We start from the raw sequence: 27,481 nt of genomic DNA, 5'->3' as shown, positions 1-27,481 counted from the left end.
TAGACCCCTTTATAAAACGACGTGTCCTCAATAAAACGATGTTTTTCTCCACACAAATTGAAGCTCTAATTTCTGCTCGTTTCTAATCTTCTGGAAAAAGGATTTCTTTCCAGGAACACTGGCAATGCGTGAGTAGCAGTGAGCGCTGACCTCTACCGACATGGAGGGAAGTGCCACTATACATCGCAACACAAACACGACATTAACAAATTATTAATGGACACAATCATGGCTATAAAATGAATTGACGACATTAATTATTTCCTCGGCCAGTGCGCTGACACGGATGGGAGGGGGGCACACTTGACAAATATGCTATTATTTCGTTTATAGTGATTTTATTCTGCCTTTGTCTTGGTTATGGAGAACCAATGAAACAAATGGATGTTTTTAATAGTAGCCATTAGTTTTTGTTCACAAGGTATGGTTCCGATGTAGAATATTTGTGTGCAGAAAAAAACAGAGCAAAGATGTCTCCATTCCCGCGAGATCTTTACTTGAAATGTAATCTGTCAAAATGGATTTCTACTACGTGAAGGTTTTTAGCGACAAGCCGGTGTTTTCGTGGGCACAAAAGAGAAAATAAACTCGCTCGGCATTTTGACTGAAGAAAAGGTCAGTCCAGACATGTGCCTTACATCAAAATCATATCGTTAAATAGTCTTTTAATGAGTCATTTGCCAAGTCTGTCATCTCAGATGGCTGCCAAATGGCCGCCGGAGGAAGTATGCAGGTCGGAAACCTGGTTTAAAAAAAGCCATGTTGTTGTGGAAACGGACTTGATATGAAAAGCCATTCACTTTGAAAAAGATCGTGTTCACGGGAATGGTTTTGTACAATAGAGAGTGTTTTCCACCACAGTCGGGCCGCCATGTATGGGCTGAATAGGATGGGCAGGGATAACCAAACAACGGTCTTCCATGAAAGGACAGCAAAGGATTCGCGGACAAGACAGTTCATTAAAAACATCATCATAAGCCATTAATATGTAGATAATTAATTGGTATCCGTTTGTCGGTTTGTTGCTACCGGTGTGTGGTCTGTTTAAAGCGGTGTCAGTCCACAAAAAGCTCCCATATGAATACACAAAGCCACGTTGATGGGTTTTCTTGGGGCAGGAAAGGGAAGGGTGGATATTTGTGTGGAATTTTTCAGATATGCATGAAAATGTTATATGTTAAGCAGTTATCCATTCCTTTGCATTGATATTTGCAATTTCTGACTTTCTTCTGTACCTACACACATAACTCGGAAAGTTGGGAAGACCTTGAAGATTCACTTTTCCGCATATGTATAATGTAGCGCCCACTGGCGTTCTGCAGTTTTCCGCTATGCCAGACTTTTCACGGTTCAATGTTACAAGCGATCTGACAAAGATTTCCAACATTTTTACGAAACACCACTGCTAAATTCCTTGCATTTTGAGGTTGACTTGTTATCGGTCGTATTTCTTGTGGGGAATGAACAGGACTCCCTACTGGGGCTAGCAAGGCGCAGTTTGTTTTCTTACTTCCGAAAGAGTTTAGCGAGTACGCGCGAGTAAGCAAGGATGTTTGTAGACAGTCCATCTGTTTCCTCGAGGTCTATTTTGCATCCTCGTACAAGCATTTAATAGCGAATCAAGGTTACATTTGGCGGTTGGGCCACAACTTACAGGGAGTCGTTGCGGAATTCTGTCCCTCTGCTCCAGAAATACCAGAACCCACGTGTTATAATACTTCCAGACAAGGAGGTTATATGAGCTCATGGGCATAGGGAAGCAAGGTAAGTCAAAGTCGTAGGATCCGCGTTAAGAATAATGTAGCTCAACGAAAGAAAGTAATGCTGACAGCCATACACAAAGATAGCTGTGGAAAATATCAACAGCAACTCTGCACCTTGATGAGACGCTCTGGTGATCTGTACTTGACCGTGAGGCACATCGCACACACACATGGTCTTGGCAACAGGTTGACCTGCGTGGCATATGGGAAGACTTGGGTTATTTCGCACCTCGTTGTGAAGTATTTTGGCGCGATTGGGGCTGTTGTCGTCCCACTTCGTCGCTATTTCCGAACGATTTTAACGAGTCCAACCCCTCCCCAAACTCATAGGGATATGACAATCGATCATGTATTTCCTTCAACACGGCACAACGTTAACATGACACAACATAACACACGAACAAGGACAAAACCGTGTAATACGGCAAAATGTTTCTAGTTCCTGCCAGTGATGTGCGTTTGAATGCGCTATAGAAAAAAGAAGAAAATGAAATGTAGTTTGGAATAAAACCAAGGCAAGAGCAGTTGTTTGATGCACCTACTCAAGAAATATCACTGTTGAAATTATTTATGAGCTCAAGACACCTTGAACGTGTGAAACCCTATGATATGCAGATCATTTCTAATGATCAAATAGAGCAAGCATGTGTTTCAAATACGAGAGGGTGATCATCACTTCCCTCTTCCAGTCGGTGTGTTCCGTTTATTTAGATAGTTGTTGCGTTTGTACGTTTTAACGCTTCAGTGTGCACAAGCGGCCGTTTTTGTTTCTAAACGGACTACGGGTGATTAACAACATATAAGCATTGAAGAAGGTTGATACACCCGCAAAACGTTCTCTTATTTTACACAATCCAATGAGAGAAAAAAAAGAACTACATGTATATTCACAAAAAGAATGTTATCCGAAACGTCTGACCGTTTCCAAAATCATATACAGTTGCTTGAGTAATTGCTATTCGGCGTATCTTATTTTAAGTTATCACTCGGGTGTCTAACCTTCATCGACGTAAGAATTATATTCAAATTTACACCGTCAATGATTTCGTTTTGGTCCTTTGGGTTGATTTTTCTCCTATCAACTTTATATCCATATAAGTCACGTTATTTCCTATTCTCTCAGATAAAAAAAATACTGCATATGCTTCTTGTTCACTGCTTACAAATAAAAATTTGGCCTTAGCATATGAAAGGCACAGCCGGAGATACATACATGTGCTTGCCAGTGTTTCACTGCACAGACCTTATTCTATTTCATTTTCCGAGGGGACTTTTCCAACTCGAATCATCTGTCTGTTGAATAAACTGACCTTACATCTTGACACGCACAACAAATATTCATGAATGTGGCTGTTCTCTTTTCTTTCACCCCCGACCCCTGGCTGGCCTCCGGACAGGAAAACTCTGCCCCCATGGAACCCACCTCACTAAATACGCATCACTCAAAACCGTCGACATTGTCTGAGGAAACACTTGACGTTTTTAATCTCTCAGAAATTCTAAGCTGAGAACTGACGACCGCCGATAAACACACCCTCACACATGGCACCCTCAAAGCTCTGGTCGGCATGGGCACCGCTCCAGCGGGTTTTCTGGACATGTGTTTATAGGACAAAACACAGGACACTGATTAGTTCAACCCAACTTCATTATATCCATAAAATAACTATCTCTGTACATGTACCTTGATCTTGATTTAGTTTTCCTGTTTCAGAAAAGACCAACCTTCACTCTTAGCTTTTTTGCAGAACCATCTTTGTTGGCACAGGTAACGTTACATGATATGTACGGCACTTGTAACCCTTAAATGAACGCATCTACGTGAAGTACGGATTCAGATTCCATACCACACAACCGGCCTAAATTTAGATATGAAATTTAAGACGCCACATTTAAGATCAGCAATAAGTTTTAAAGATCAGCAATACAAACTTAATGTGGTTGAACACTCATTTATTAAAGTGGGGTGATAAAATGCTTTTGAAATGAGATAACATTTAATTTTCATTGATTACTAGTTATACAATATTACAATCACATCTTATTCAAGAAGCCACGGGAACAACCCATGTTCAGTTAGTTCTCTTTAAGGCTGTTGAATACTCTTAAAAGTTCAGACTCACAGCTGAAAGTGGGGCGGTGCTGGTCACGTGATGTCCCTTCAGCACCAAGGACAGATGTCCACCTGCCCAAATTGAGTGGCTATCATCTCTATCGTGCAACGTTCACCACGTCCAGTGGTGTTTTCTTTGGGTGTCGATGTTTATACATTCATCTGTCATGTCTATTATAGGAAATACTGTATGGTGGTTGTCAAAGAACTTACACAAACATGTAACAGCTTTGTGCCCGGCCTGTTGGACATGAAAATGGCCTGATGGTTTGGGGATATTGGCGTCACCACGTGAGCAGTGATTTTTGTATTATTTTGTGGACGCATATACGTATATGTAAACAGATGTTTAGAGGACTTAAAGGCTGTCTCTCCCATTACTTAGTGTGCGACGTTGATTTCCCAGTACGTGTTTGATTTCCTTGTACAAAGAAGAACTCGAACAGACATTTGTTGAACAGAATAAACTGGTTTTACTCAAACTTCCAGTGGAACAAAGGATTCGTGTTTAAATATAAGTGTAGAAATAAAAAAAGAGAAAACACAAACTGTACATCAAAAAATGAAACGACGAGCGCTGTACGCTGAGGTAGGACAAACAGACAAATCTTGCGGCCTAGAAAAATAACAGGCTGTTTATATATGACGTCGCTTTCTTGCTTACAATATGAAGTAAAATAATATTTACAACCAGAAACTTCCTTACTGAATGAAAAATAATGGTATGGCACATATACATACAGCGTATGAGAAGAACAGGTATACACTGAAACGTAATGGTAGTGAGTTCTGAATTGTGAAATCAAGGCTTGCGAAAGTCGGTCACTATTGTCCTACGAGCATGCATTTTGTCGTGTTACATGAGTCATAACTATCTTCATTGGCGGAGCAGGGAACCCGGAATTTAAACGAAACGTTCATAGTGCATCAGTCAATTACATTGTTGACAGCAGGCCAAACTTAACAACCAAGTTAGTGACATACACATGTAACTAATGAAAACAAAAACGATTGTATGAAAAACTGCACAAATACAACGTCCTGTAAAATACTTACATAAAACAGAGTATCATAAAATACATACATTTGATTAAAATGATATTTGGGTGAAGATACAAGAAACAGACATAATCGTGTAGAAACAAGTATTCAAGATACAAAGACATGAGAGTGATTTGGCGTAGTATAAAGGAAACTACATTATTAAAATTAGGGATTTGCTGAAACTTTGGTACATCACCTTAAATGACAATGGACCTGAGCCACAAGAGTGAAACATGACTTTACCTTCATGAATATTTTGGTTAGGCAAAGGTGTATGGACATTAATTCTTCTAGTCTTTTCTAACATCGTTTCTTTTAATTGTCTGATTTTACAGACAGACTAAATGCTATAAAAGCTTGTTGGGGATGGGGGCGGTGACAATAGATGTGACATTAACACTGTCATGTATGATTTCTTGCACATTTGATAGTACTGGTTTTGGTTTCTTTAATTACATAAGCATAAATAGAGAAACTTGTCGTTACATGTGTGTTACATTTGAATTAAGTCTTATGCAATTGTCAAATTTTCTGAGCTAACACAGAACACCCATGAAAGCGAGATTTGGCTAACCGACTAGCGTCTAGCTCTATTTGGCCTTTGTGATGTAATGTCTATGATTAGGCAGAGCATTCATCTACCAGGATTAAAGCATAGCTACACAGCGACATCCTGTTATATTACATTATCCCTTAGTGTGTACTTATGATGATGATGCTCAATTAGATACAACAAAGCTTACATATCATACACACAACAACAAATGCTGTCTTGATTACAGTATACCACAAACATTATTCACATTCACATCTGATTAACATGTCTACACTTAAGTGTACTGCGGGGATAATTCTAAAGGTCTGCAGGCAAATAAAATGAGGTTCAAAGACCATTTATGCGTGTAAAATCTAACAATATGAAAGCGTCCTGGTATAAACATACATGACACAAAATGACCTTGCAAATGACCTTGTGACTTCTGCTGAAAAGTTGTGACATACAGAGGCTTACATTACATCTCCTACAATGAACACAACAATTACAAGAATGACAGCAGAAACATGAACATTATGCATAGATTATCATACAGGCTAAAGGACCACATTTGTATAGCTAACACAAAACACCACAATATCCCAGCATTTCTTGCACTTGACTCTTATTTTCAACATGAGAAGTCACATTGTCCCCCTTCAATCGTTTAAGTGTTCAAATGACATGCTGATAGTAAGGGTTATTAAAAGATGGCCTTCTTTTTGTGTGAAAATATGTACAGTAGTATCCTTGGCTATATATGGCGATGTCTGCACAAATTTCCATATACAATCAATCCCTTCCCTTTATAATTTTTGAAAGCATACATGTTCCTGTACATAGGTGGGATAGAAAGTTGACCATGATAAGGGTGGGTAAAATGGTGAGCATTCAATTAAAGATGACTAAAAGCAGTCCAAATATTGAATCAGTTAAAACCATTATTAAGCATAACTGCAGCCACCTCATGAATTCTAAACCCTGCTCAACTTTTCACTTGATTTTTTTGTCATTTCAACTTCCTCATAAAATAGATTATGCTTTATTACTTTGTTTAAGTATCCAAAAGAAGCAATATGGTCTGAAAACTCCCTGAAAATGCCAACGTTAGCTGGTCTAGTACACACTGACCCCCTTCACCTTTCTTCAACAAAAATACCCATCAAATTCTCTGCCTGACATGAAGACAGAATAGCTTGACCACAGAAAAATGTTTTGTCTTTTTCCAGTGTGCTGTTGGGAAAGATCTGTCATAGTGGGCAGTTACCACTCGCACAGATTCGACATGGGTTACAGTGCCATATGTGAGGCATTGTCTGAAGTGTGAAGGGGTGTGGCCATCCTTTTTAACACACATCTGTTGCAAGGAACCTTCCATTCTAGAACAAAGGGGAGACCAGACCCCTGTCAACTACATAACCTCATACATGTAGGTGTGATTTACGATGTGAGAAAAGAGGGAGGGACACATTAGAGGAATACTGATGATGCTGTTGTGTAGCAAAATGAAGTAGACTAGGTTCTTAGATCTTAAATTGCTTCTAAGCAGGTTATGAAGATCTTGAATTTCTGGTTCAGGTAAAGAGATAACTAAAAAAATTAAAACTGCTGCTGAACTATAGGCATAACTAGAAAATATACATTGATAGTTTTATCATATTTCTTTAAACTGATTGTTAAAAATCTTCAGCATTTAGGAGTACTACGATAAGGGTTTGTTGTCATATTTACATATTACATTTTGTAATACAAATCTTAAACCATAAACTTATTCCCTATCAAGTGAAAGTTTTTGTAACTTGCATTGTTATCAGTTACTGCAGTTAATTGAAATAACAAAACTGAAAATTCCATATTCACCAGTGAAAGTTTTTCACACATAGGTGCAAATTAATGCAGGTATAAGATGACAGGTGCTTTTTGGGACTTAACAGAGTGCCAGCTGCAGTTGCAGTTGTTAAGGGCCTCATCACATATAAGTAGCAATTCAGTAACAAAACATACATGATGATCGACAAATTATCTAATGCATTGCACAATTTTTAACGACATGCCCACAAATGTTTGTATTTTTTCTAAAAGGTCTGAATGTAGTTGAAGCATTGTGGAAATTCCCAGTCAGCAAGACTCTGCAGCGAGACTGACCAAAATGGACTGTTTCATATCTTGCCTTCACCTGCATGCAAGCACACCCTTCATTTGGTAACAGTACTTTGCCACCCAATCAGGTAGTGCAGAATGTTTGGAAACTCCAAACTTTGTTTGTGACAGTTGGATGGAACCACAGACATGGACCGTAGCTGAACTAAATTTTTTTCAAGTGAGTGGCTGTACCTATCAGATTAGAATGACAAATATGTGCAGCAGAAATAGTTTGAAACATGGCTGTTGTTTGTTGTGGGGGTATGAAGGAATTTCTAAGATATACCAGTAGGGCATTTCTTTCAACCATTAGTATTGACCTTCTCATCATCCCTTTATCTTCTCAAAATGGCAAAACAATCACATTTTCACAGCTTACACCTAGACACAGAATGTATCTAAAAGTTTACTTTCTGATCGTTTATATAGATATATTCATATATTAAGTATATATACACACCAAATGATCTTTATCCACTCTATCACTAAACCTGATACACCCATTACTTTGGCCACAATGACAACAAATACACTGATATATCGTATCCTTGTAAGCGTTTCCACGAGGACAGGTTACACTGAAGTTTCTCGGATGATCAGGGGCGCAGTGGAGAAACCGTTAGGGTGGGTACGAGAGCGCTGAATATGTCAAGTTAAAATATATGTCAGTCAAACTCATCTCCACAGATGGATATCAATCTTCATCTTGTTCCAGGTATCAAAGGTGATATCCAAAAGAATAAAATAGGAATGGAAAGTCTGCTGTCTGCCTTCCTATTTCATTCCTATTTTGATTTCGATGCAACACCCCTTCAAAGCTCATCAAAAGGTCAGTTTCAGAAATAACTACATGTATTATACAAACACCATATCCTGTTAGCTAAAAAAGCTGTGAAAGATATTGTTAAGCCATCTTAAGTTGTCAAACAAAGAAAAGAAGACGGAAATAACAGTCTACCAATTATTAAGTCGAAGTAAGTTGATTACCAATTGTCAATCAAAATTCAACGTAAAAGTTACAAACATGCTAGCTACAGGTGAGAAGAAGCCCTACCCCATGTGCTGTCACGATCACAACACAACACAAGTGGCCTTTCGCCTCTGCCTATGACGACCTTTACCTGTGTCAGGAACCAGCCGGAAGTACAGGTATATGGGCTGCATGTGGGAGAAACAGTAAGGCATTCACAATCATGATTATAACATACAGTATGGACACAAAAAGTACTAGCATTTCACTCTACAACTGTGGTATACATGTACAAGTTATCTCCCACCCGTGTTTCTATTTGAAATGCCAATCAAAACTACTCTTCTACATGTGCATGAATGTGAGACTGACTAGTGGTGATCGCTCATTGGATCAGTGTGGCACTATCTTGTGCACAGACCCAAGTTTTAACTCTGCCATATGACTACTTGTGGTCATCCTCCTCTTGAGCAGATACATTGCTGTAGATATCCGCAAACACCACCACTAAGTGAAGCAGGTATGTACCCTCTGGGGGAGCATGCCAGGCCTTGGCTGTCTTAGAATGAAGACATCCAGAGAGGAGACAGAGACTCAGGAGAAATTTATGTTTCCCATATATTTCACCTGACAAGGCTGGTATAAATCAGCTTTCCACATATCCTCCTCCACCAGCCTGATAATGGGAATTAAAGCTGTTTGGTTCCTGTTATCCATACTTTGTATTTTGAAAACAGAACTTCAAGGACCATTCTAAAAGAAGGATGGGTCACTTCTTAATATGTAAAGAACACTAGACTCTAAATCACTTGTGTGAAAAGCTTGAAAGCAAAACCCTTGTTAAAAGTGTGGGCAGGTTGAGATGAAGGTAGATTGGACAGTCTTACATCTGTAAAGGATGTTCAGGAAAATCTACCAAACTGGGCAGACTTTGGGGATGAAGCCACAGGACTCTTGTTAGTCTTTAAATGGATAAGTTATTTGAAGAGTCAACAGTTTCACATTTGTGGAAGCATTGATACATGTACCACACTGCTATGGGTCTCTTTGAAACATATCGATTTGGCTGGTACATGAAGAGGTTCACATGATAAGGATTTCCCAGTGATCAAGAGGTCCTGGAGGTCTACATGTTACAAAATGTCTGCAATCAGCAAGAAGACAGCACCGACATAAAATGAAATTTTGTGGTGTCATATGATTCCATGATACATGCCAGACCCACACTAGGACTGCAATGACAGTCAATCCCATGGGACTGTGATAATAAAAGGATATCTAGTAACAGAAAAATTAGGTCTAATCCTCATTTAATGAATCATTATCCCTTGGACAATCTTCTTTTGAGCTATCGCCAAAATCTTTGATAACAAGGTCGGGCACAGACAATTGCTTGGCTTTGAAAGCCATAACAAACACTGGAAGTTGCAGAAAGTGCTGGATGTAAGCACTCTGCCGCCGTGCGACTTTTCCATCTGTCAGGAAAGATAAGCCAGACAAATGCACGGATTTCAGTGTCTCACTCTGCTCGTTCTTTTTGCCATTGTGCAGAGCCAGCCCGTCTCCATTGTTAGCTGCATAATCACATGATGTGACACGCAATTTGTCACAGGCCATATCAATGGCTCTAGCATGGGGGTGCCCCGCCCGCTGTCATGGCGACCAGCTGGGAGAAGTCAGGAAGTCTGTTAATTTAGTACTGCTCACCAAATAAAGGTGAGATTAAGGCCCTTCAGTGTCTGCTCCCCTTTGTGGATGGATCTCAGAGATGTAGTAAGGGGACTTTATTTTTAGAAATGCCAGCAAGGAAAACAAGGAGAAGGGAAGAATATGCCATTGTCTGGGCTTGTGTGCTGGGCTGGAGATCAGCCAAGGGAAAAGTAAAGATGATAGGGACCTTCCTGAACTGCAGTTCCCTGTTGTCAGGGGTGACAGCCTTCTTAGAAAGGGTAGAAAAACAGTGGAAGGAACATGGTGCAGAGGGGAATCCAGTGTGCTCCTGGGTACACATTGGGACATTTTTCATAAACATGACAGTTATTCTCCATTAACTCTTCAATGACCTAATGCTTCATTTTTCTTTTAGGGCACCTTTAAGTCAAGGAGCCTTACCTTGTGATCACCCATACACACGTTGGAGCCCATGACGTGGTACACAGGAGTATATTCATCTCCACGCTGACAAAAGAAGAAATATGCGTGGTTAGATTAAAAAGTACCAGTCAAAAATGATTTTTTTCATGTGTATGTGTGTGTTCATTTTGAGTTCATTAAGTTGTGTTAGATACAATGTAATATTACATTACTGTACATGCATGTAATTCCACAGCCCTTCATCACCTATGCAAAATGTGAGATTTGGCATTGCTGGAATAGTTTCACTAGCCACCTTATTGCGGCACGCATAAAACTTAATTTGTTTCAATGGTATTGTGGCATACATAATCCTTCATCTTAGATTGCTAAATGATTGTCGCTGCACAATAATAAAAAAAACATGATCCCTTTCCAGATGACTTTGTAAGTGCTAGCAGATGAAAAAGATTTTAGAAACATTCTTACTTATTATCACCAAGCCACCAATAGGGACTAGGAGGTCAAGAGTCAATAGACCCAAAGATTAACACAAGACTTCAAAAGGAAATGCAGACAGGCCAATGTGTACAGACATCAGAGATTATCCCCAACTGTTTACAGGACATGACTCAATCACATGTTTTGTCCATTACCAACAAAACACCTGAGAAATGTGTAAACAGCTCTCTACTCACTGTAATCATTCTGGTGTAAACAAGAAAACAACTCTTGAAAAAACGACACAGGCATTCTTTAGTTGGCAAGGTGGGTTTACCGACATGTTGTAGGAAAACATCCGGAGTGTGTTGACGAGTTTGGGTATATATTTCCTATCTTAATCTTATCTTATTGGCAAGCAGCTCTTCCGCTTGGTTTACAGGTGAAAATGAACTGGACAAATCATACTGATTAACAAGCTGGCTGAGAGGTGGGGTGGGGAGGTTGTCTTAAGCAAGACCTTACAGAGCACTTTTGAATTCAGCACCATCTATCTTTTAAAATTTGATGAACCTAATTCAAATTGAACCCAACAAAGTTTAACTTCTTTTATTTATTGAAGCATTTGGACTGCAGGATGAAATAAAACATGCATATTAGGCTAGTTACATTATCAATGCGAGCATAGAAAAAAAGAAAATCTTTACAAAGCATTAAAAAAAGCCAGCATCCCATTTGTAGATATGTTTACCTGAATGAGGTCCCTTGCAGACTGAGACAGCAGTATTCTGTCACACCAGGCAGGGCAGCGAGTCTTCATGTACTGTCTACCTTCTCTCACATCCTCACTGAAGGGATAGCTGCAGGACAACAGATGAAAACTAGTTACTATAAAGGCTTACAAGCAGCATCAACCTTGCGGTAACATTGCATAACCTTTGTTTCTTTCACAACATGATATTAAGCCCAGCGTATACAGAGTAGCCTGATTATAAGGAAGCAGCATCCCATCCTGCCCTACATGTAGGTGTAGGAGCACCATTTCTTTCTGGAATGTTTGTTCATTTCTTGGGGATATCCTTTTATTTTGTACAGACACTATATGTTATGAACCTTTGTACCATTTTTACCACACCAGCCATAGGGCATGGCTCAACCCATGCCAAACTATGGCAGACCAGTGGCAGGGATGTTGTTTGCCTGCCTGTTGACCACACAAGGCCAATGCAGAGTGGTTGCAGACTAATGACGAGACAAACATGACTGACAGGGATTGATGAAAGACTGTGGCTCACCTAGGTGGGAAAGTTATGTCCAGCTCCTGTAGCCTGTCTGCAAACCGCTTGGGCTCCTTGTCAAACTGATGGAGCTGAAATGTACAACATGATCAGTAGAAAGATGTGTTGGAGTGAACAATATTTACAATATTAGATGTATAATGATTCTGGAGGCAAAGAGAAAAATCTGGTCTGGGGGTCCTAAAAGCTCTTTCAATGGAGAAAAAGTAAGAGGAAGATTTAAGGGTTGCTTTTTCTAAGGAAGGTTACAAATTGGACTGATTTCACAGGAGATTATTTGGCTGGTATTGCATGACTGATTGTATAGCTGTGTCACCTCTCAATTCCATTGTATTTGTGAACTCTTTGGTAAGTGGTACCCGCAACCCTCCCTCATTGATTGATGTAAATTGATGCCTTTATTCAGACATCAATTTTCAAACTTTAAGTACCTTCCTCTACTGCAACTTTATCCAGCCAAGTCAGTCACAAAGTTACCTTTCAATTGTTTCCTGCTGAAAGCAACTTAACTTCTAGTATCTAACGTTACCCTTATGGCTTTTTACATGGACTTATTATGTGTCACAATGGAAGTGTGCACTAAAGAGGGCAACTGTTTCTGAAATATTGCCTTAAAGTGAAACTATTGGCCCCCAAACAACCTATTCCAGCACACTAGACGAGAGCAACATTCCGATCGAAGCGAAGTTTGAAAGTGTGTACTTTAATCTCCTCAGCATTTAGAATTGCCATTAGGTAGGTCAGATGGGGTGGGGGGAGCTCATGGCAATCCCATAGATTGGCAAAGCCTTCCCAATAGAAGTCAAGAACTTTGGCTATCACCAGCCAGCTCCATAGCCAAGAGCTCTCTCCTTCATAGCTCTCAATTGTGCAGGTCAGGGTGAGAAAAGCTCTCATGGCTATCCAATAGATTGGCCTAGGGCCTTCTGGGACTTCCCTGCAGTAAGAGCTTTAAGATGGAGTCGTGGGTCACCATGCAGAGCAGCCCAGGGGTGGAAGGTGTTGTTCCCTGGGGAAGGGACTAGGCTGTGAAAATTGATGAGAATGACATGGAATAACCCCTGGGCATGGGTGAGATTGAGGAGGGAGGGACTGTGTGACCCAAACTGCTGTTACCACATATTCCCCTGTTGGAACTGTGCCAGTTTTGGAACACAAGGGTTCCATCATGGAATGGAATTGCAACCAGCAAGATTTCTGTACACCTGCAACTTTTCCTTAAAGAATTTTTCAGGAGTTAGAGTCAGAGTCAGATATACTTCCTTCATGTTTAAGAAGGTCCATAAAATTTCCTGAACTTTATGATACATTTTTGACACAAATTTGTGGTATTCTTTTGCATTCCTCTAACTTACATCCAGCACCTCTTGAATGAGCTCTCTCCTTGATGCTCTATCCTACACGTACATGGCCTCTGGAACTATATAATGCTATCAAAGACAGGAACACATCAAGAAAGAGGGAAGCATACTCCATCAAAAGAAATCAATACTTTACTTTATTGCACATCTAGCAACAAGAATTCTAGGGGCGTGTCCTTGACATTTCAGAATGACTTTGTAGATATTGAGAAGGGCAAATTTACTTGAACTTGAACAGTGGGATGACTTTTCACTATAAAAACATTTTACATCTTTTTGGCTCTTTTTGTGTCTTTCTTCAAAGTTAAAGATATACTTAAATAAAAAAATTACCCCCTTTTACTTTTTAAATCCTTATTGTCCTCTAGAGAAAATGGATCATACAGGCAAATTTGCCTCATCAGTCACACAATTTCCTGGTGCTGACACCAGGTTAAGAGTGCTTTAACCTTTTGTGCAGACGAGTCACAAATTTGCCTTTCTACCTCCAAAGTTCACTTTTTCTCCTGTCCACCCCAATTGACTTAACAATTCTTTCTGGCATATGGAAGATGTTTTGATGATGGGGACACCATTGAACTTCCATCATAATGCATCCAAAATGAGCCCTACCAATGGCGATCACTCCCTAAAGTCCATCACTAGTCTCCACAGATGCTTCACAACTAGCAGACATGACACAGAATTCGGCCTGTGCTGACCCCACGAACTCAATTTTAAAGCTCTTATGCAGCGGAGTCCCTAGGGCCAGGGGACAATCTGCACGGAGCCACCAGAGGCACCCGCTTCTGTTTGACCTGGAGACCAAGCATGCAGGAAACTTTAGTCTCTGAATCTGCACTTAAATTGGAAAGATTAACAAACGTTACAGTGGCTCCCACCTCCCTGACACTTAATCTTTAACCAGTTATGCAGAAAGCTTCTTCCTTGAAGACGTATTATAAGAGTGTGCCCTTTTGAAACCCAGGACTTGCTACTGCATTCATCTATGCTTGCATTATGACAATGCTATAAGGTGCAATGCAGGGACATGGATATAAATAGCTTGGATTTTGTCCTAGACTGTAGGGACAATATCTGCATTTGGACTCGACCTGTCTATCATAGGTATCATACACATAGCTGACACTCTAGCACAATTAGTCCATGACATAAAATTTACAGACTTTTGTTGATTTTGTTGCATAGATGCTGTGCTGCAAATGTCGATATAATAAAAAAGAAGCACGAGACAAATGATATAATGGTATGGACGTGAAGCCATTGAACTTGCTCCTTCCATACCCACCGACAATCAACAGCACTCAGTCTAACAGTAACACTTCTGTGCAGTTACCCTAGTCAGTTGGCCGGTCAGTGCTGCTCCTTTATCGAGTGATCCAGTTGAAGAAAGACAGTTTGTTTCAGCCAATTACAACATGCTTACATCTTGTTGCGACCAAATTCATTAAGTCCCAGCTCTGTAGCCTGATTAATTCCAACTGCCTTTTCATTTCATTTGTACAAGAATCAGGATGTATTTCTATTAAACTGAGCCTTTCCATTGATGTAATCTACTTTTTCATTACTTGTTTTTTGTGAGGTCTTAGGTGTGGCGTCACGTCGCCATATTTCAACGTGACCTGTCATTCCCCGGCACTGTTCAATACGGCACTTGTAATCTCCACTTTTATAACATATTCTTGGTGTGAAGCGCGAATTGATCAAAGCCCTACTCTCCCTAATATATGGTATCGTGGGGGTCAGAAAGCTAACACAAGGCTATGATTACTCGTCTTGTTTTGACAGATTTGATGGCTGCCGGGTAATCAGGACTTGTGCTCCTGGCGCGGGAAAACTTTTTCCCAATTCCGCACTTAATTGAGCCGGATTATTGGAAGATATCATTGCGAGTGATCTGCCCGTAGGTGGCCCATCCATTATCGTATTAGCTGTATCGCCGGAAACCCATTCCCCTCACATTGTTGGCGTTGACGGTTCCGTAGCTGTGATTGGTTGATTTCACCACTCATTGAGGACAATGGTAGTAGGTGTAGATTATTTCAACACTAGCAAAAGAGCATAAATGCTGTATATTCAATATAAGATCCGACCATCGCCACAACCTTTTGCGTATCATTACTTTTACCTATGGAAACAACCATACTGTAAATGGCCGCCTTGCCGGTTGGACTTCAATGACAGTCGGAAACAAGCTTTGACAATTTCAATTACAAGGTTAATAGATGAAATGGAACCGAACGTACTTGATTAAATCGAAAGACGGGGTATTATTGCTTTCAGCCATTTGTGCTCAGGGTAATATATGGAATCATTGTCACTTAAATGGATTCCATTACCACAGAAAAGTATTTTAAGTGCACTGAAATGATATATTGAACAGAAACAAAGTTTCAAATGATGCTTTCTTTTTATTACATAGCTCCATTGTGCACTGCTCCAGGTTTTGCAATGCCTACCACAAGTCTGTATGATTTAAACATAGCAAGTTGGTATGTTCAAGCTGATTCCTATCATCCATGTTCATTTCAAACCTCACTAACATATTGTGTATATTTTTGTGACAGCTAAAAAAACAGTAGATTATGAACTGAAGTTTGATACAGAAAATGATAAATTCTATCTTGGGCATCATAAGTGTGATATCATGCCCAGCACATTTCCAAAACACTTGTTTAAATACCAAATGCATATATTTGTGTTGTGATTTCTAACAAGCATGTCAAAGTCTTGATAACCATATGCATATTATAAATGCTTAAAAATCAATACAAAATGACCTAAGGTTCCAGGTATGGAAACACTATTGCATTGATAAAAAGATAATTCTGCCTCTTTAAGAAATGCTCATACTACATGAATAACTCAGAAAAATGGGATTATTCCCAATTAGCATGTTTGCAATAGAGATCAGGTCTATTTTAATTCAAACTTGCTAATTTTGAGATAATCCCATGTCTCTATAAATGCCATATCAATCGCTGTGGTCTTCATCTTAGAGAGCTCATTTGGCTGGGATGGTCAGTATGTAGGTCAGCTAATGAATACTGCCAGGGGTGAAATGACTGACAAGGGTTACACAGGGATTCCTACTGGGCCCCAAGGAGGTCATGGCACTCGTGGATTGGTCAACTGCAGGCCAAGTTGAGAGAGAATCATAAAAGTAATCACAGGGCACACTTATTTGTTTTAGGATAGGCATGCTGGTCATCAGAGGTAATGAATAAACTGGACAGGAAATGACCAGAGGGAGAGTTTTGGACTCAGGCCCAGGGGAGGGGTCAGGTGTAATGGACCATCAAATTTGGACCAAGTTTAGAGAGCAAGGGCAGGGGAGCAATCTGAATGGATCTAATAATTTGTCAAGTAGTGATGACCCAGTATTCCATACAGGTTTTAACAGGTTTATGAATGTCCACTCCAAGTTGACCGATGACATTACATCCTCAATGAGCTGACAAATTTATTTTCCTGTTATCATGGATGCTCACCTGTGTTGGTAGTTACCATAGTACGATGTTAAATTTTTTTTCAACACAAAAGTGTACATGGATCAATTGATCAATTTTCAAGATTGTTGAAAATTTGATCTGTGTATACCTTTCTGTTTGGCACTGTACTTATGCCTATAATATCATTGTTCCAGTTTTTTTACCCTTTCTACTCGTTCCCCTGTCATTTTGCTATTGCCTGGGCTTCAAACAGGATACACTGTGTACATTTTATCTGTTCAAAATGTTGAGATCTTTTGAGATTTTGTCTACCAGATACATTTTCAAACATTAATTCAAAATTCAGTATCTTCGTACCTACATGTACATGTTGGTCAGTTACAGTGCATGATAAGAAACAAAGCTATCTGCATCTCTATACTAGATGCAAAAAAAATTATATACATTGTCTTTGCATACTTTTAAAGATCCTGTGAAAATGTACTTTTTGTGTTTCCATATTTTCAAGTCTATTCATTCCAAATAACATCCTAACAAATTGGCATAATTGAGCCAAGTGCAATATGCTTGGGAGGAATTTGAAATATCCAATTATAAAATGCAACAAGTTGAACACGATGAAAGCAGGCTGGAAATGTTTAATACATCTAATCTCCCTGATTATTATGGTTGGGAGAAGTGCCATAAACACTGGTGAAGTTGGCATGATGTTTCGTCAGGCTATTTGGTATAATTGAGATGGCTGTTCCCTGTGGGGAGGTGCTTGATTGGGTGTCCTTGTAGCCTACGTGATCCTGAATTTGACAGTAAGATTGAAACCCATCCCACCGATGTGTCGCACAGTTTTCATGCTCAGGGAGGTAATGGCAAGTGTAGGTGACAAAAAAGTTTTCATGCTCAGGGAGGTAATGGCAAGTGTAGGTGACACTCAAGGAACCCCCTTTTCATCTAAAGATGAATCAAGATAAAGATGTCTTGTTGTTATAAGTGAATCTAGATTTTGAGGGCTGTCGGATGGAGTACTGTAAATCTGATACTTTGAAGGTGGTTTTATTTTTGTGACATGACACCACAGATATGCATTTCTAAAATATTTAATACTACAACTGTACTACAGAACTATTTCAAAATACCACAAAAACTACCTTTTCCCTCCTACCATGAAACTGAACCACCACTTAAGTACATGAATTTAAAGTATGATCATATGATAGCTGTATTTATAGCTGCACATTCATTCCAACATTTCCAACATGATAGCTATTTCAAAACGATCTTATTGCAGAGGATGTCTAGAAAAATAATTAAGGGCTTTTAGGGATTATTCAGGCTGCTTTATCTTCATAGAGCATCACGTTCATATGTTGGGATGTATATAAAGAAAAGACCTGCTTTTGCATCCCAGCTATAAATGTATCAGGTTCACTCCCTTATCTAGGCTTATCTTGCTTTAAAAGCATACTATGTTTGCTGGATTGCCATTCTCATTGTCATGAGAGTCCCAACATCCCTGGTGAATACATTCATTTTTACTACAATGACTGTTCTTCAACTTAACAGCTACTCTGGGAAAAGACATCACATCGAAATCTATGTCAATGTAACTGTTCAATCAATGCATAATCAGCAACAAGGACAAGTTTTCACACAAATCAGTTCAGAGTAATGACAATTCATTAGATTCAGAAAACAAAATGAAAGACGTTAACGTCAGAATAAAATTATATAATGAAATTTGATCAATATTAGGTACAAGGTGTGTGGATGATTGAAAAACATGACATACAAATGTATTGTACCATAAGACCATTTCCAGGTAATCTAATTAATACCAAAGCAATAGTCATTGCGCAGACATTTGGTCTATGCCTGTATTCTCTTTACACTGCCAACTGATACCTTGCAGGATTATCTCTGCAGCCACAAAACTGTTTTACAAAATGAGGACCCCTAGTGGCAGAACTGCAGCACATCTTCCCAGTCTCAGACAAAAATGCATTCCTTTCAGTTTCTTTAAGATGCCAAAACACTGCCAGAGTTAAATACCACTAAGTTGTAGATAGATTTTGCAAAGCTTTGATTGCCAATTTACTGTTATCAGATAATCTTTAGGGGTCTCCATGGCTACATACAATATTCGGGGGTTATACTAAGACTCAATAGGGACCATGTGGGCTGCAGGATACCATACACTTTCTGGAATACCTGAATCGATTTGTAGTCTATGTGCAAAGAAATAAGGACAATTGCACATTAAAATGTCATCTATCCCATTGGCCCATTAAGTGCATGGTGAATGCAATTTGCCTTATACTGGCAACTAAGTGTTTGAAAGCTTATACCTGAAAATGCATTTAACATGCATGAGATACAAAGAAGTACTTTTTCCTGTCATACAAGGAACTGAGGAGCATTAAGAAATTGTAAACACAATTAGGGACATATTGGCTATGGAACAGTAGATTCCAAGCACTTCCAACAATATTTGCCAAAGGTGTTCAAACTTAGCCCAAATATCTGTTAAATAATGCTGTAACCTTACATGTGGTATGATCAAGGAGGTTATATGAGCTCCTCAAGCTTATAGGTCTGACTCAAACACTCTTTGAATTTTATAGAGTAAACATTAATCTAAAAAGTTGGACCCTGGTACAAAACCAAGACTCTCTTGATGGTCAACTTCAGTGCATAGCCTCTTCTGTCCTTCAAATATCCTACATTGTATAACAATCATACTCCTGACTGATGGGCACACCATTGTTCAGGATGGGGCCAGGGTTTGGGATATGTATTAGGGCCCAGCGTGAGTCAACACCAAGTTTTGTATCATGATTGGTTCCGCCTTGGCCACCCGTTGATAATGAAGATCTAATTGAGATTTATGTCCACTCGTGTTTGGCCCAGTATAGGCTCTGCAAGCGGTACCTCCGGAACCAGGAATGGGATCAAACCGTTTGGGTTCAGGTATAGAAGGAAATGATTATCAAATGATGACAAAGTTGCTGCTTTTATTTGAACACTACTTCCAGCATTAGACTGCTATTAAATCATATTTGGTTATTCAGTCTCTATATTGGTTATATTGATCTTCAATCAAGAAGAGACAAGTAAAATCTAACGGAAGGAAATAATCCTTTCTCAAGAAGTTTTCTTTTCTAGTGAAACAGCTTTGCAGAAAGCAAAACACAAATGGCTTTGCAGAAAGTAAAGAAGGAAAGCATCTGGAAGCTTTTGGTTGATCCCTTGTTCATCTGTCCATTACAAAAGAAGCAAGTTCAAGAAAGTTTCACTAATTGAATTTGTTCCAGACAGAGCATAAGATGATGTAATGAGGTAATGATGGAGATGAATGGCTGGGATGTACTGGTGGGGATTATGATGGGGGAGGAAACTGCATATCATGTACCTGGCACACCATATGTGCAAAACTTTCCACTAGAAGCTGCTAGAGGACAGGGTCTGTTGCCAAGAGATGTGCCCTGATTGCAAGACCAAGTAGATCACAAATTTTACAACACTCTTCAGCTACATTGTAAGACAAACAGACAGTGTCAATAACTTTAACCTTATAGGTTAGTTGAATGATGGATATAGAAAGTCAAATTTTGACCCAAACCTAGCACATATTGCTCAAATGGAGTAGTGCAGGGAAGATGCTACTAATAATTGAAACTCAAATACTTCTCCCCAAATATGTGCTGTAACAGTAATGCTGCCCACTGACCAATATGATATGGCTATCCAAGCAATCATGTTGTTTAAGACACTAGATACCACTTCTCACAAAAAAGTTGAGAGGCAGACTCAAAAGACAAAAAGATGGGGAATATCCCTGGAACCAATCATGTTAACACCTCTACTTTCATCACAAATTAACGAGTCTGAACTTTCACTTCTCCACCATCTGCCAGGGATAAAACCTTCCACCCTTTGAGCCTCCTGAAGGATAGATGGCAAAATCATCGTCCATGGTACATCAAGGGAGAACTGTGGCCAATTCTGTTAGAAAACTCATTCTAACCACATCTGTGATGTTCTGTGTATAAAAGACACTCATCCTGCCTGTTTCTTTACAGAAAGTGGAGACAGATGTACTTTTTATGTTGAGAGAAGGACAAAATATAGACTAGAGGTCCATTACATTGGTAGCATTATCAGAATAGTAAAGGATGTGGAGATGGAGCAAAGATGCATGGACATGGGCATGATGTGTGGCACTAGTCTTGTAGTTTGATGATGGCCTTCACTTTCGAAGTGGTAGATATTTAAAAAAATGATCCCATAATTGCAGCTATGACGTTCTTTAGGATCAATGTTATTTCAAATCGAAAGGAACAAAATCATAATGTTTATATGAGAGACATAATAAGGCTAGACATTTAGCTAACCACAGTGACTTGAAACAACAACAGAATAGTACAGGACATGAATGAATAGTTGAATAAAGAGTTGAGTGAAGAGTCTTTTAGTATTGCTCTTCTTCATTGCCTAAAATTAATATCATATCATATTAATAAGATGACACCTACCCATTTAAAGTCGTTGATAAAGACCTCCTGGTTGAAGTGGTCAAACACCTTCTTCTCCAGGGTCAGCACCACCTGCAATTATTAAAAAAAAATTACAAAAAAATAAAACAGGTTTTATGACAATGTTGCAAACACATACACATATCAACATTACACTTTTTAGTCATGACCAGAGAGTGTACTAGATATTTGCATCCCATCTACAAAATACTAAATTCTAACTTCTTTGCAGACTTCCCAGAAACATACTTTTGTACAATAGTAATTCTGACTTTCTTAACTACAGTTTGTTTTAATGCTATACATTCCTCAGTTTAAGATTGCCAGCATAACTGTGCTTAATATGTACAACACAAAAACCAATTAACACTGGTCACGTAAGACATGTAAAGTCACAGGAAATGTGAAAAATCTGATTAACTTTTAATCCTTGTAGCTGCAGTTGTTACTGATTGTTCAGTAAAGTTAAAAAGATACAGTAAAGTTAAAAAGAGTTTGGTCGTAAAGTCAATTAGATTTCCTGAAATTTCCTGTGTCTCTCCACATTCATACTGGCAGGTACTAATTAGTACACAGTCAATATATGATACACACCTTTCCATTCTCACTGCCTTCTTCCTTGTACACCAGTCTCTTGATTTGGCCATCATTTCCGATCCTCTCTTCCTTTGCCGTTGCACACAGAGACTGTGTTTGGAACATACATAATGATTCAAGCATTAATGCTGCAAACACATTAGCCAATCATTGTCTGAAAAAAACAACTAGCTGACGGATTCATATGTGAGATTGAAGGTGCATGCTTTGATTGCTAAAAAAATATTCTGAATCCTGTTAGTATTTATTCACTACTTACCAGTCCCCAAACTTGGTGGGTGATAGGAACGTAAAATATTTCTGCCTGTGCCCACTACTGTAGAATATGCATAGGTCCAACCTATAATTTACAAGTTTGGGCAAATTGTAGCAGGATTCTTTCCAGGAATAATCTTACAAATTTGTTAGTCAGTTTTCAAGGAGTGTACAGTGGCAGACTGAATTGTTTGGAGTACAAAATGTACATGGTAGTTTCTGAGAGTACAAATCAAATGTAGCCAGCATGAAAATCTGATCGCTACAAGAAAACATACTTTTGACCTGTATAATTCTTAATAAGAGCTAATAACATTTGTCTTAAAACATGATACTGGATTTATTTTCCACATGGACTGCAAGCCTTTATATTAAAAGCCCTTCATGTAGTATGTGGATATTATCAAGCAAAAATAGTCTACATGTACGTACTATCCAGTCATAAGAACACATGTACAAACCAAGCTCTGTTGAGCTTGAACGTTAATGTTGAGGTTCACTCTTCAGAGATTATTGACAGATAATATGCCGACTTCTCCCTAAACTCCCACACTTTTCTGCACGGTCTACGTATTTCATTGTTTGACAAACGAGGCTGGCAGTAAAATTGACGGTCAAATCTAACAATTCCTGCCGCCTTGATAGATCCCTTCATTTTCCCACTCTCCCAAGACCAACAAATAACACTTGATTGCTCGCAGCGGCGTATCGAGTGCCATTACATATTGTTTCTTCACGTGCCGTGATTTCCGATCACCGTGTGGAGTCTCACTTCTAAAACTACTCATTTGCACGTTGATGGAATTTCCCAGCGAACGTCACATGTTAAGTGATCTGTAATAGGGAATCAAAGTTTCAAATCAGGGCATCGCTGCTCCATCTGCATTAGGAAAATCAAGTGTAAAAGGCTCTTAAGACAAATTAATAAATCTATTAAGCTGTGGGGAAAATGGATTGGTTTTGCCAGGATGCATTCTCCAGCCAATACATACAGTGCATTACAGTTTATTTCGATCACTCACGATGGTAATCATGGCAAATCAATTGAAGGTTGCAGGGTTTGGCCGTTGCTAAACTTGGTTCAACACCACCAATGTAGCCAGGTATTGATCATGCTTGCAGGGAACATTCCATACTGCTTTTACTATCACATTTTATGGTGTAAATATCTACTGTAGACATACTAAATCTGATCATTTGATTTCTATGTAAGGTAAAATACGATTGATAGTATTACATATGATACTGATCACCTCTGACTTTTCTGTTGTTTCCTAAAACAACACCACATGATGATGAGGGCTGGTAGAGGTATATTACAAACTAAGAGCAGTGCAATATCATTGTTAAGGGCAGCTTTAGTTAGCAAAGGCTGGCAACTACATAAATTATGTACAAGCAATTCTTATATTTCACCATACTTCGAATAAAGAGAAGAAGACAACTATAATCAGTGATGACTGTATGTGCATCTGATACTGCAACTGATATTCGTAAATAGTACAGGCAAGGAACAAAACAATTTGTTCAATGATACAATCTCCTGTCATTCCCACATTTCATCTGATACAAGGTGACTTTTTGGACAGTCATAACTTTTCAAAGTTTTCTATAAGCAGGGGTGGCCTTTCCTGGACCTTTGCTGATGATACCAAAGGAAACCTAAAATGACAGTATTCATGAAACCTCTGGAATTGAATATGGACACAACCCTAAGGTCAAAAGCTATTGTCTGAATAGCTTATGGCATTTTTAGATGGCATGATCTGTGGAGGAAAATTTGATTTTTACTTTCAGGAAAGGCCAGAAGCTTCAATCAGGACCTGGCTGTAACCTGTGTGTGGTTGGTGCACTTACTAATTGAGTTATTGCCCCGCCAGGGTGACCCTACAGCGCACTGGACAAAGCCAAATAACATCAATGATTGCAATAAAAGTCAGCTTGCGATTGATTTCAATCGCCTGACATGTAATCTTCCCCAGAAGCGATAATTTCCCCGCAATAAGAGCCCGCCATTTGATTATCTGGCCCTTGGCTATCATGAACTTTCCCTGTGAAAAATATTCCGACTTGCTCTGTCCAATTGGAGAAAGGCCATCCCCCCCTCACTTAGCTGAATTACTTCACCTATTTTTGCATGTAATATTTTCACAATGACCCGGCCTGCTCTTTTCCTAGTCTGTTCTATATCGTTTAATCACAGGCCTTCCGATAAGTTTACCTCCTTGGCAAAAATTACTTGCTGGCACCTTGTTGCCGCTGTAAGGGCCCCACAATGAATGCCAAATTGCCTCCGTCTTATCGATCGCAATCTTTGCTACCTAATCCAATTTGAGGAATTAGATGGTGAACTTTCTGGGGGATTAATTTTCCGGAGACCTGACCTTCCTGCCAGGTGCTACACTGACCATCACATGTTATCGCGGGGCCAATGTGTTTTCCCTGATTATTTGCTTACATCCTGATTTATGTCTGCCGATGGACACGGGGATGTAGGGAGGAGGAAATAAAAGGGTGGACAAGAGAAAATTTCATCAATGGCACCTCAATCCATCATCAGTACTCATTTGATGTGTGTCAAAAACGGGCGCGTCCGTGTTCCCCATCGCGATCTGGCCCCTGCATGGCCGGGTGCCCATTGATTTTCGGTTCGATGCAGCATAGAGATTTATCTGCATTGGAGATGGTGCACGACTTAATACAATCTTCATTGGCCAGCCAAGTGGCAGAAACGGCTGATACCCACTTGTAATTTAAGAGTTCAAGTGCAAATAATATCAAGTGGTGATGGACTGGTGGGGATGGGGCACGGGTCATGCACTGCCAACCGGTGAGACCAAATACGATGAATGATTGTAAATTACTTCCTTCAATCCACATAAAGTTACCCTAACAATTCTAAATCATACAATTTCTGACATCCATTCTTTGTCATCTATTGTGGGTTGACACTTCAGAGTTCTATTTTTATAATTTAAGCCAATAAAACAACAGCGCTTACATGAGCTATTTATACAAATACAGTTAGTGGCTTGGAACAGGCATGTTTGTGTTACTTATATATACTACATCTGAAAACTTTATAGGTGTCAATATTCCTCATGGTTTCATCAGGATGCCAATCTCAAAATCTCGTTTCAGATTTCAATTATTAGCAGTCATTTTCAGCCATTAGTTCATTGCCACATAAATCTGCATCATAACCAAGTCCATAAAACCTTATTTCAATTCGTTCTGGCATTTTACAAACCACCAGTTTTATTATTCTGATGGAACATGAGTGATAGCTACAGCTTCCCCTAACCCATCATAGAGAGGCATTGTGGTAACGCGCTAATTGTACCTCTATATCACAAGTACTCCCTGGCAGCAGTTACCTGCAGTTTGTCACAAATTTTCAATCACTCAACATATTTGGTGGCTCTACTTTATAGCTATAATATTATCTTGCATAACTTTAGCTTTGCTGTAAAATTAACTGCTCGTAATGAATTATATCTACAAACTCAATAAGACAGTTGTGCTAACTTAAGTGTAGATTAATATGCAGAATGAGGTTGTGTAAAAACTAGGACAAAAGAAAATCTTAAAATAAGTCATAACTTAAACTTTTATCTCAGATTGACAAATGCAGTGAGTGAAACAAGTGAAGGAAATCAGGATGGTACACTTAAACATGTGCGTAAATAGTAACAGTAAGACAGTTGTATCTTTATTTTTTTTAAATGTTGCTCGTAACAAGTTCTGTTTAATGTTTATACAACATGGCTTAAGACATGCTGTCTATTTCCTCACCTTTACCACACTTTGTGTGTCCAATCTGAAGTTGAAATCACCAAAGATGAAATGGGGAACCTTCTCATGCTTGTCTTCACTAATTCTGTGGAGAAAATGTTAGAATTCTAAATTAGATAGTGCTCAATCTTAACTGTACTATAACAACCACATCACATCAGTGTATTGGAGGATGACCTCCAAAAAAACATTAGATCATGCCTTTGTTAGACATATCATCAGCTGTGATAAAATGTTACGAATCAAAGTTGCTGTTCACTCTTATTTTCATTGTTTACACTTTAATAGTCAAGCATGTCACTTAACAGCTTTAGGCATGTAATGTAAGTGCTATGGCATCATTACTTCAACTGCTACATAGTCATCAGACCCTGACTTTAAAAGTCCATATCAAGTTGAAATACATAAAGTCACAGCCAAATATAATGTACATGTCTAGTGTACAATGTTACCACTGTGAAGATAAAAGTCCACAGTCAAACATTACTGACTACAATGGTAAAAAAAGTCGAACTCATGCTTATTTCAGATAATTTGAACGCCATAGAAAAGAGGCGTTCCTGAAGATATAGCACAATGTTCACCTTTTGAGAGTGTGCTCCAGTGCTCGATGTCTGTAATTACTGTAGGCTGATGGCCAGGTCTCTACTGCAATGAGGTTGGAAGCGTCGTGGAATAGGTGGATGTTCACTAAGTCAAATATGCTGTGAACAAAAGACCACAAAAAACGGTGCATTAACAATAGCAATCAATATCATTTGTATCGCTGGATGCCTCAATTTCTACGTGAAGGAAGGATATCTAAAAAGAAGAGTCATAGGTCGTTTATATATCGTCTACAAGACACATTTATACAGGAGTGGTTTAGTCGCATAAAAAGCAATTCAAAACTGTCTTTTCTTAACAAATCGAAAAAGTGTTATGAACAAGAGACATACCTTTATGATATATATAACTTTGAAATTCGTAAAGCTATAACCCAGTTAAGAATCAGCAGTCATAAATTGAACATAGAAACAGGCAGGTATCATAATGTAGTGCCTGACCAAAGTTTTTGCCATTCTGTCCAAAGCAAATTGAAGATGAATTTCACTTTGTCATGATGTGCAGTAG

The 27,481-nt window shown here is 39.0% G+C and overlaps 1 protein-coding gene across 4 annotated transcripts in view; it reads right to left on the bottom strand.

The window, feature by feature from the left end:
* Positions 1-4,329: 4,329 nt before the first annotated feature.
* LOC118412784 (inositol polyphosphate-5-phosphatase A-like) overlaps positions 4,330-27,481 on the bottom strand; it is a 137,605-nt gene continuing 114,453 nt past the window's right edge. Inside the window, exons 8-16 of one of the 4 annotated variants that reach the window (XM_035815802.1) lie at positions 26,953-27,072; positions 26,369-26,453; positions 22,316-22,408; positions 21,722-21,793; positions 12,377-12,450; positions 11,833-11,941; positions 10,680-10,745; positions 8,652-8,755; positions 4,330-8,250 (exon numbers count right to left, since the gene is read on the bottom strand). In XM_035815802.1, coding sequence (XP_035671695.1) covers positions 8,669-8,755; positions 10,680-10,745; positions 11,833-11,941; positions 12,377-12,450; positions 21,722-21,793; positions 22,316-22,408; positions 26,369-26,453; positions 26,953-27,072 — 706 coding nt within the window. In that variant the 3' untranslated portion in view covers positions 4,330-8,250; positions 8,652-8,668. The remainder of the gene's footprint in view (positions 8,251-8,651; positions 8,756-10,679; positions 10,746-11,832; positions 11,942-12,376; positions 12,451-21,721; positions 21,794-22,315; positions 22,409-26,368; positions 26,454-26,952; positions 27,073-27,481) is intronic. The other 3 variants (XM_035815803.1, XM_035815804.1, XM_035815801.1) reach the window with 3 other exon arrangements.

Source organism: Branchiostoma floridae, chromosome 4 (genome assembly GCF_000003815.2).
Source record: "Branchiostoma floridae strain S238N-H82 chromosome 4, Bfl_VNyyK, whole genome shotgun sequence".
Lineage (NCBI taxonomy): Eukaryota > Metazoa > Chordata > Leptocardii > Amphioxiformes > Branchiostomatidae > Branchiostoma > Branchiostoma floridae.
Note: the sequence above shows the minus strand (reverse complement) of the source record. Positions and strands in the feature narration are given on the sequence as shown.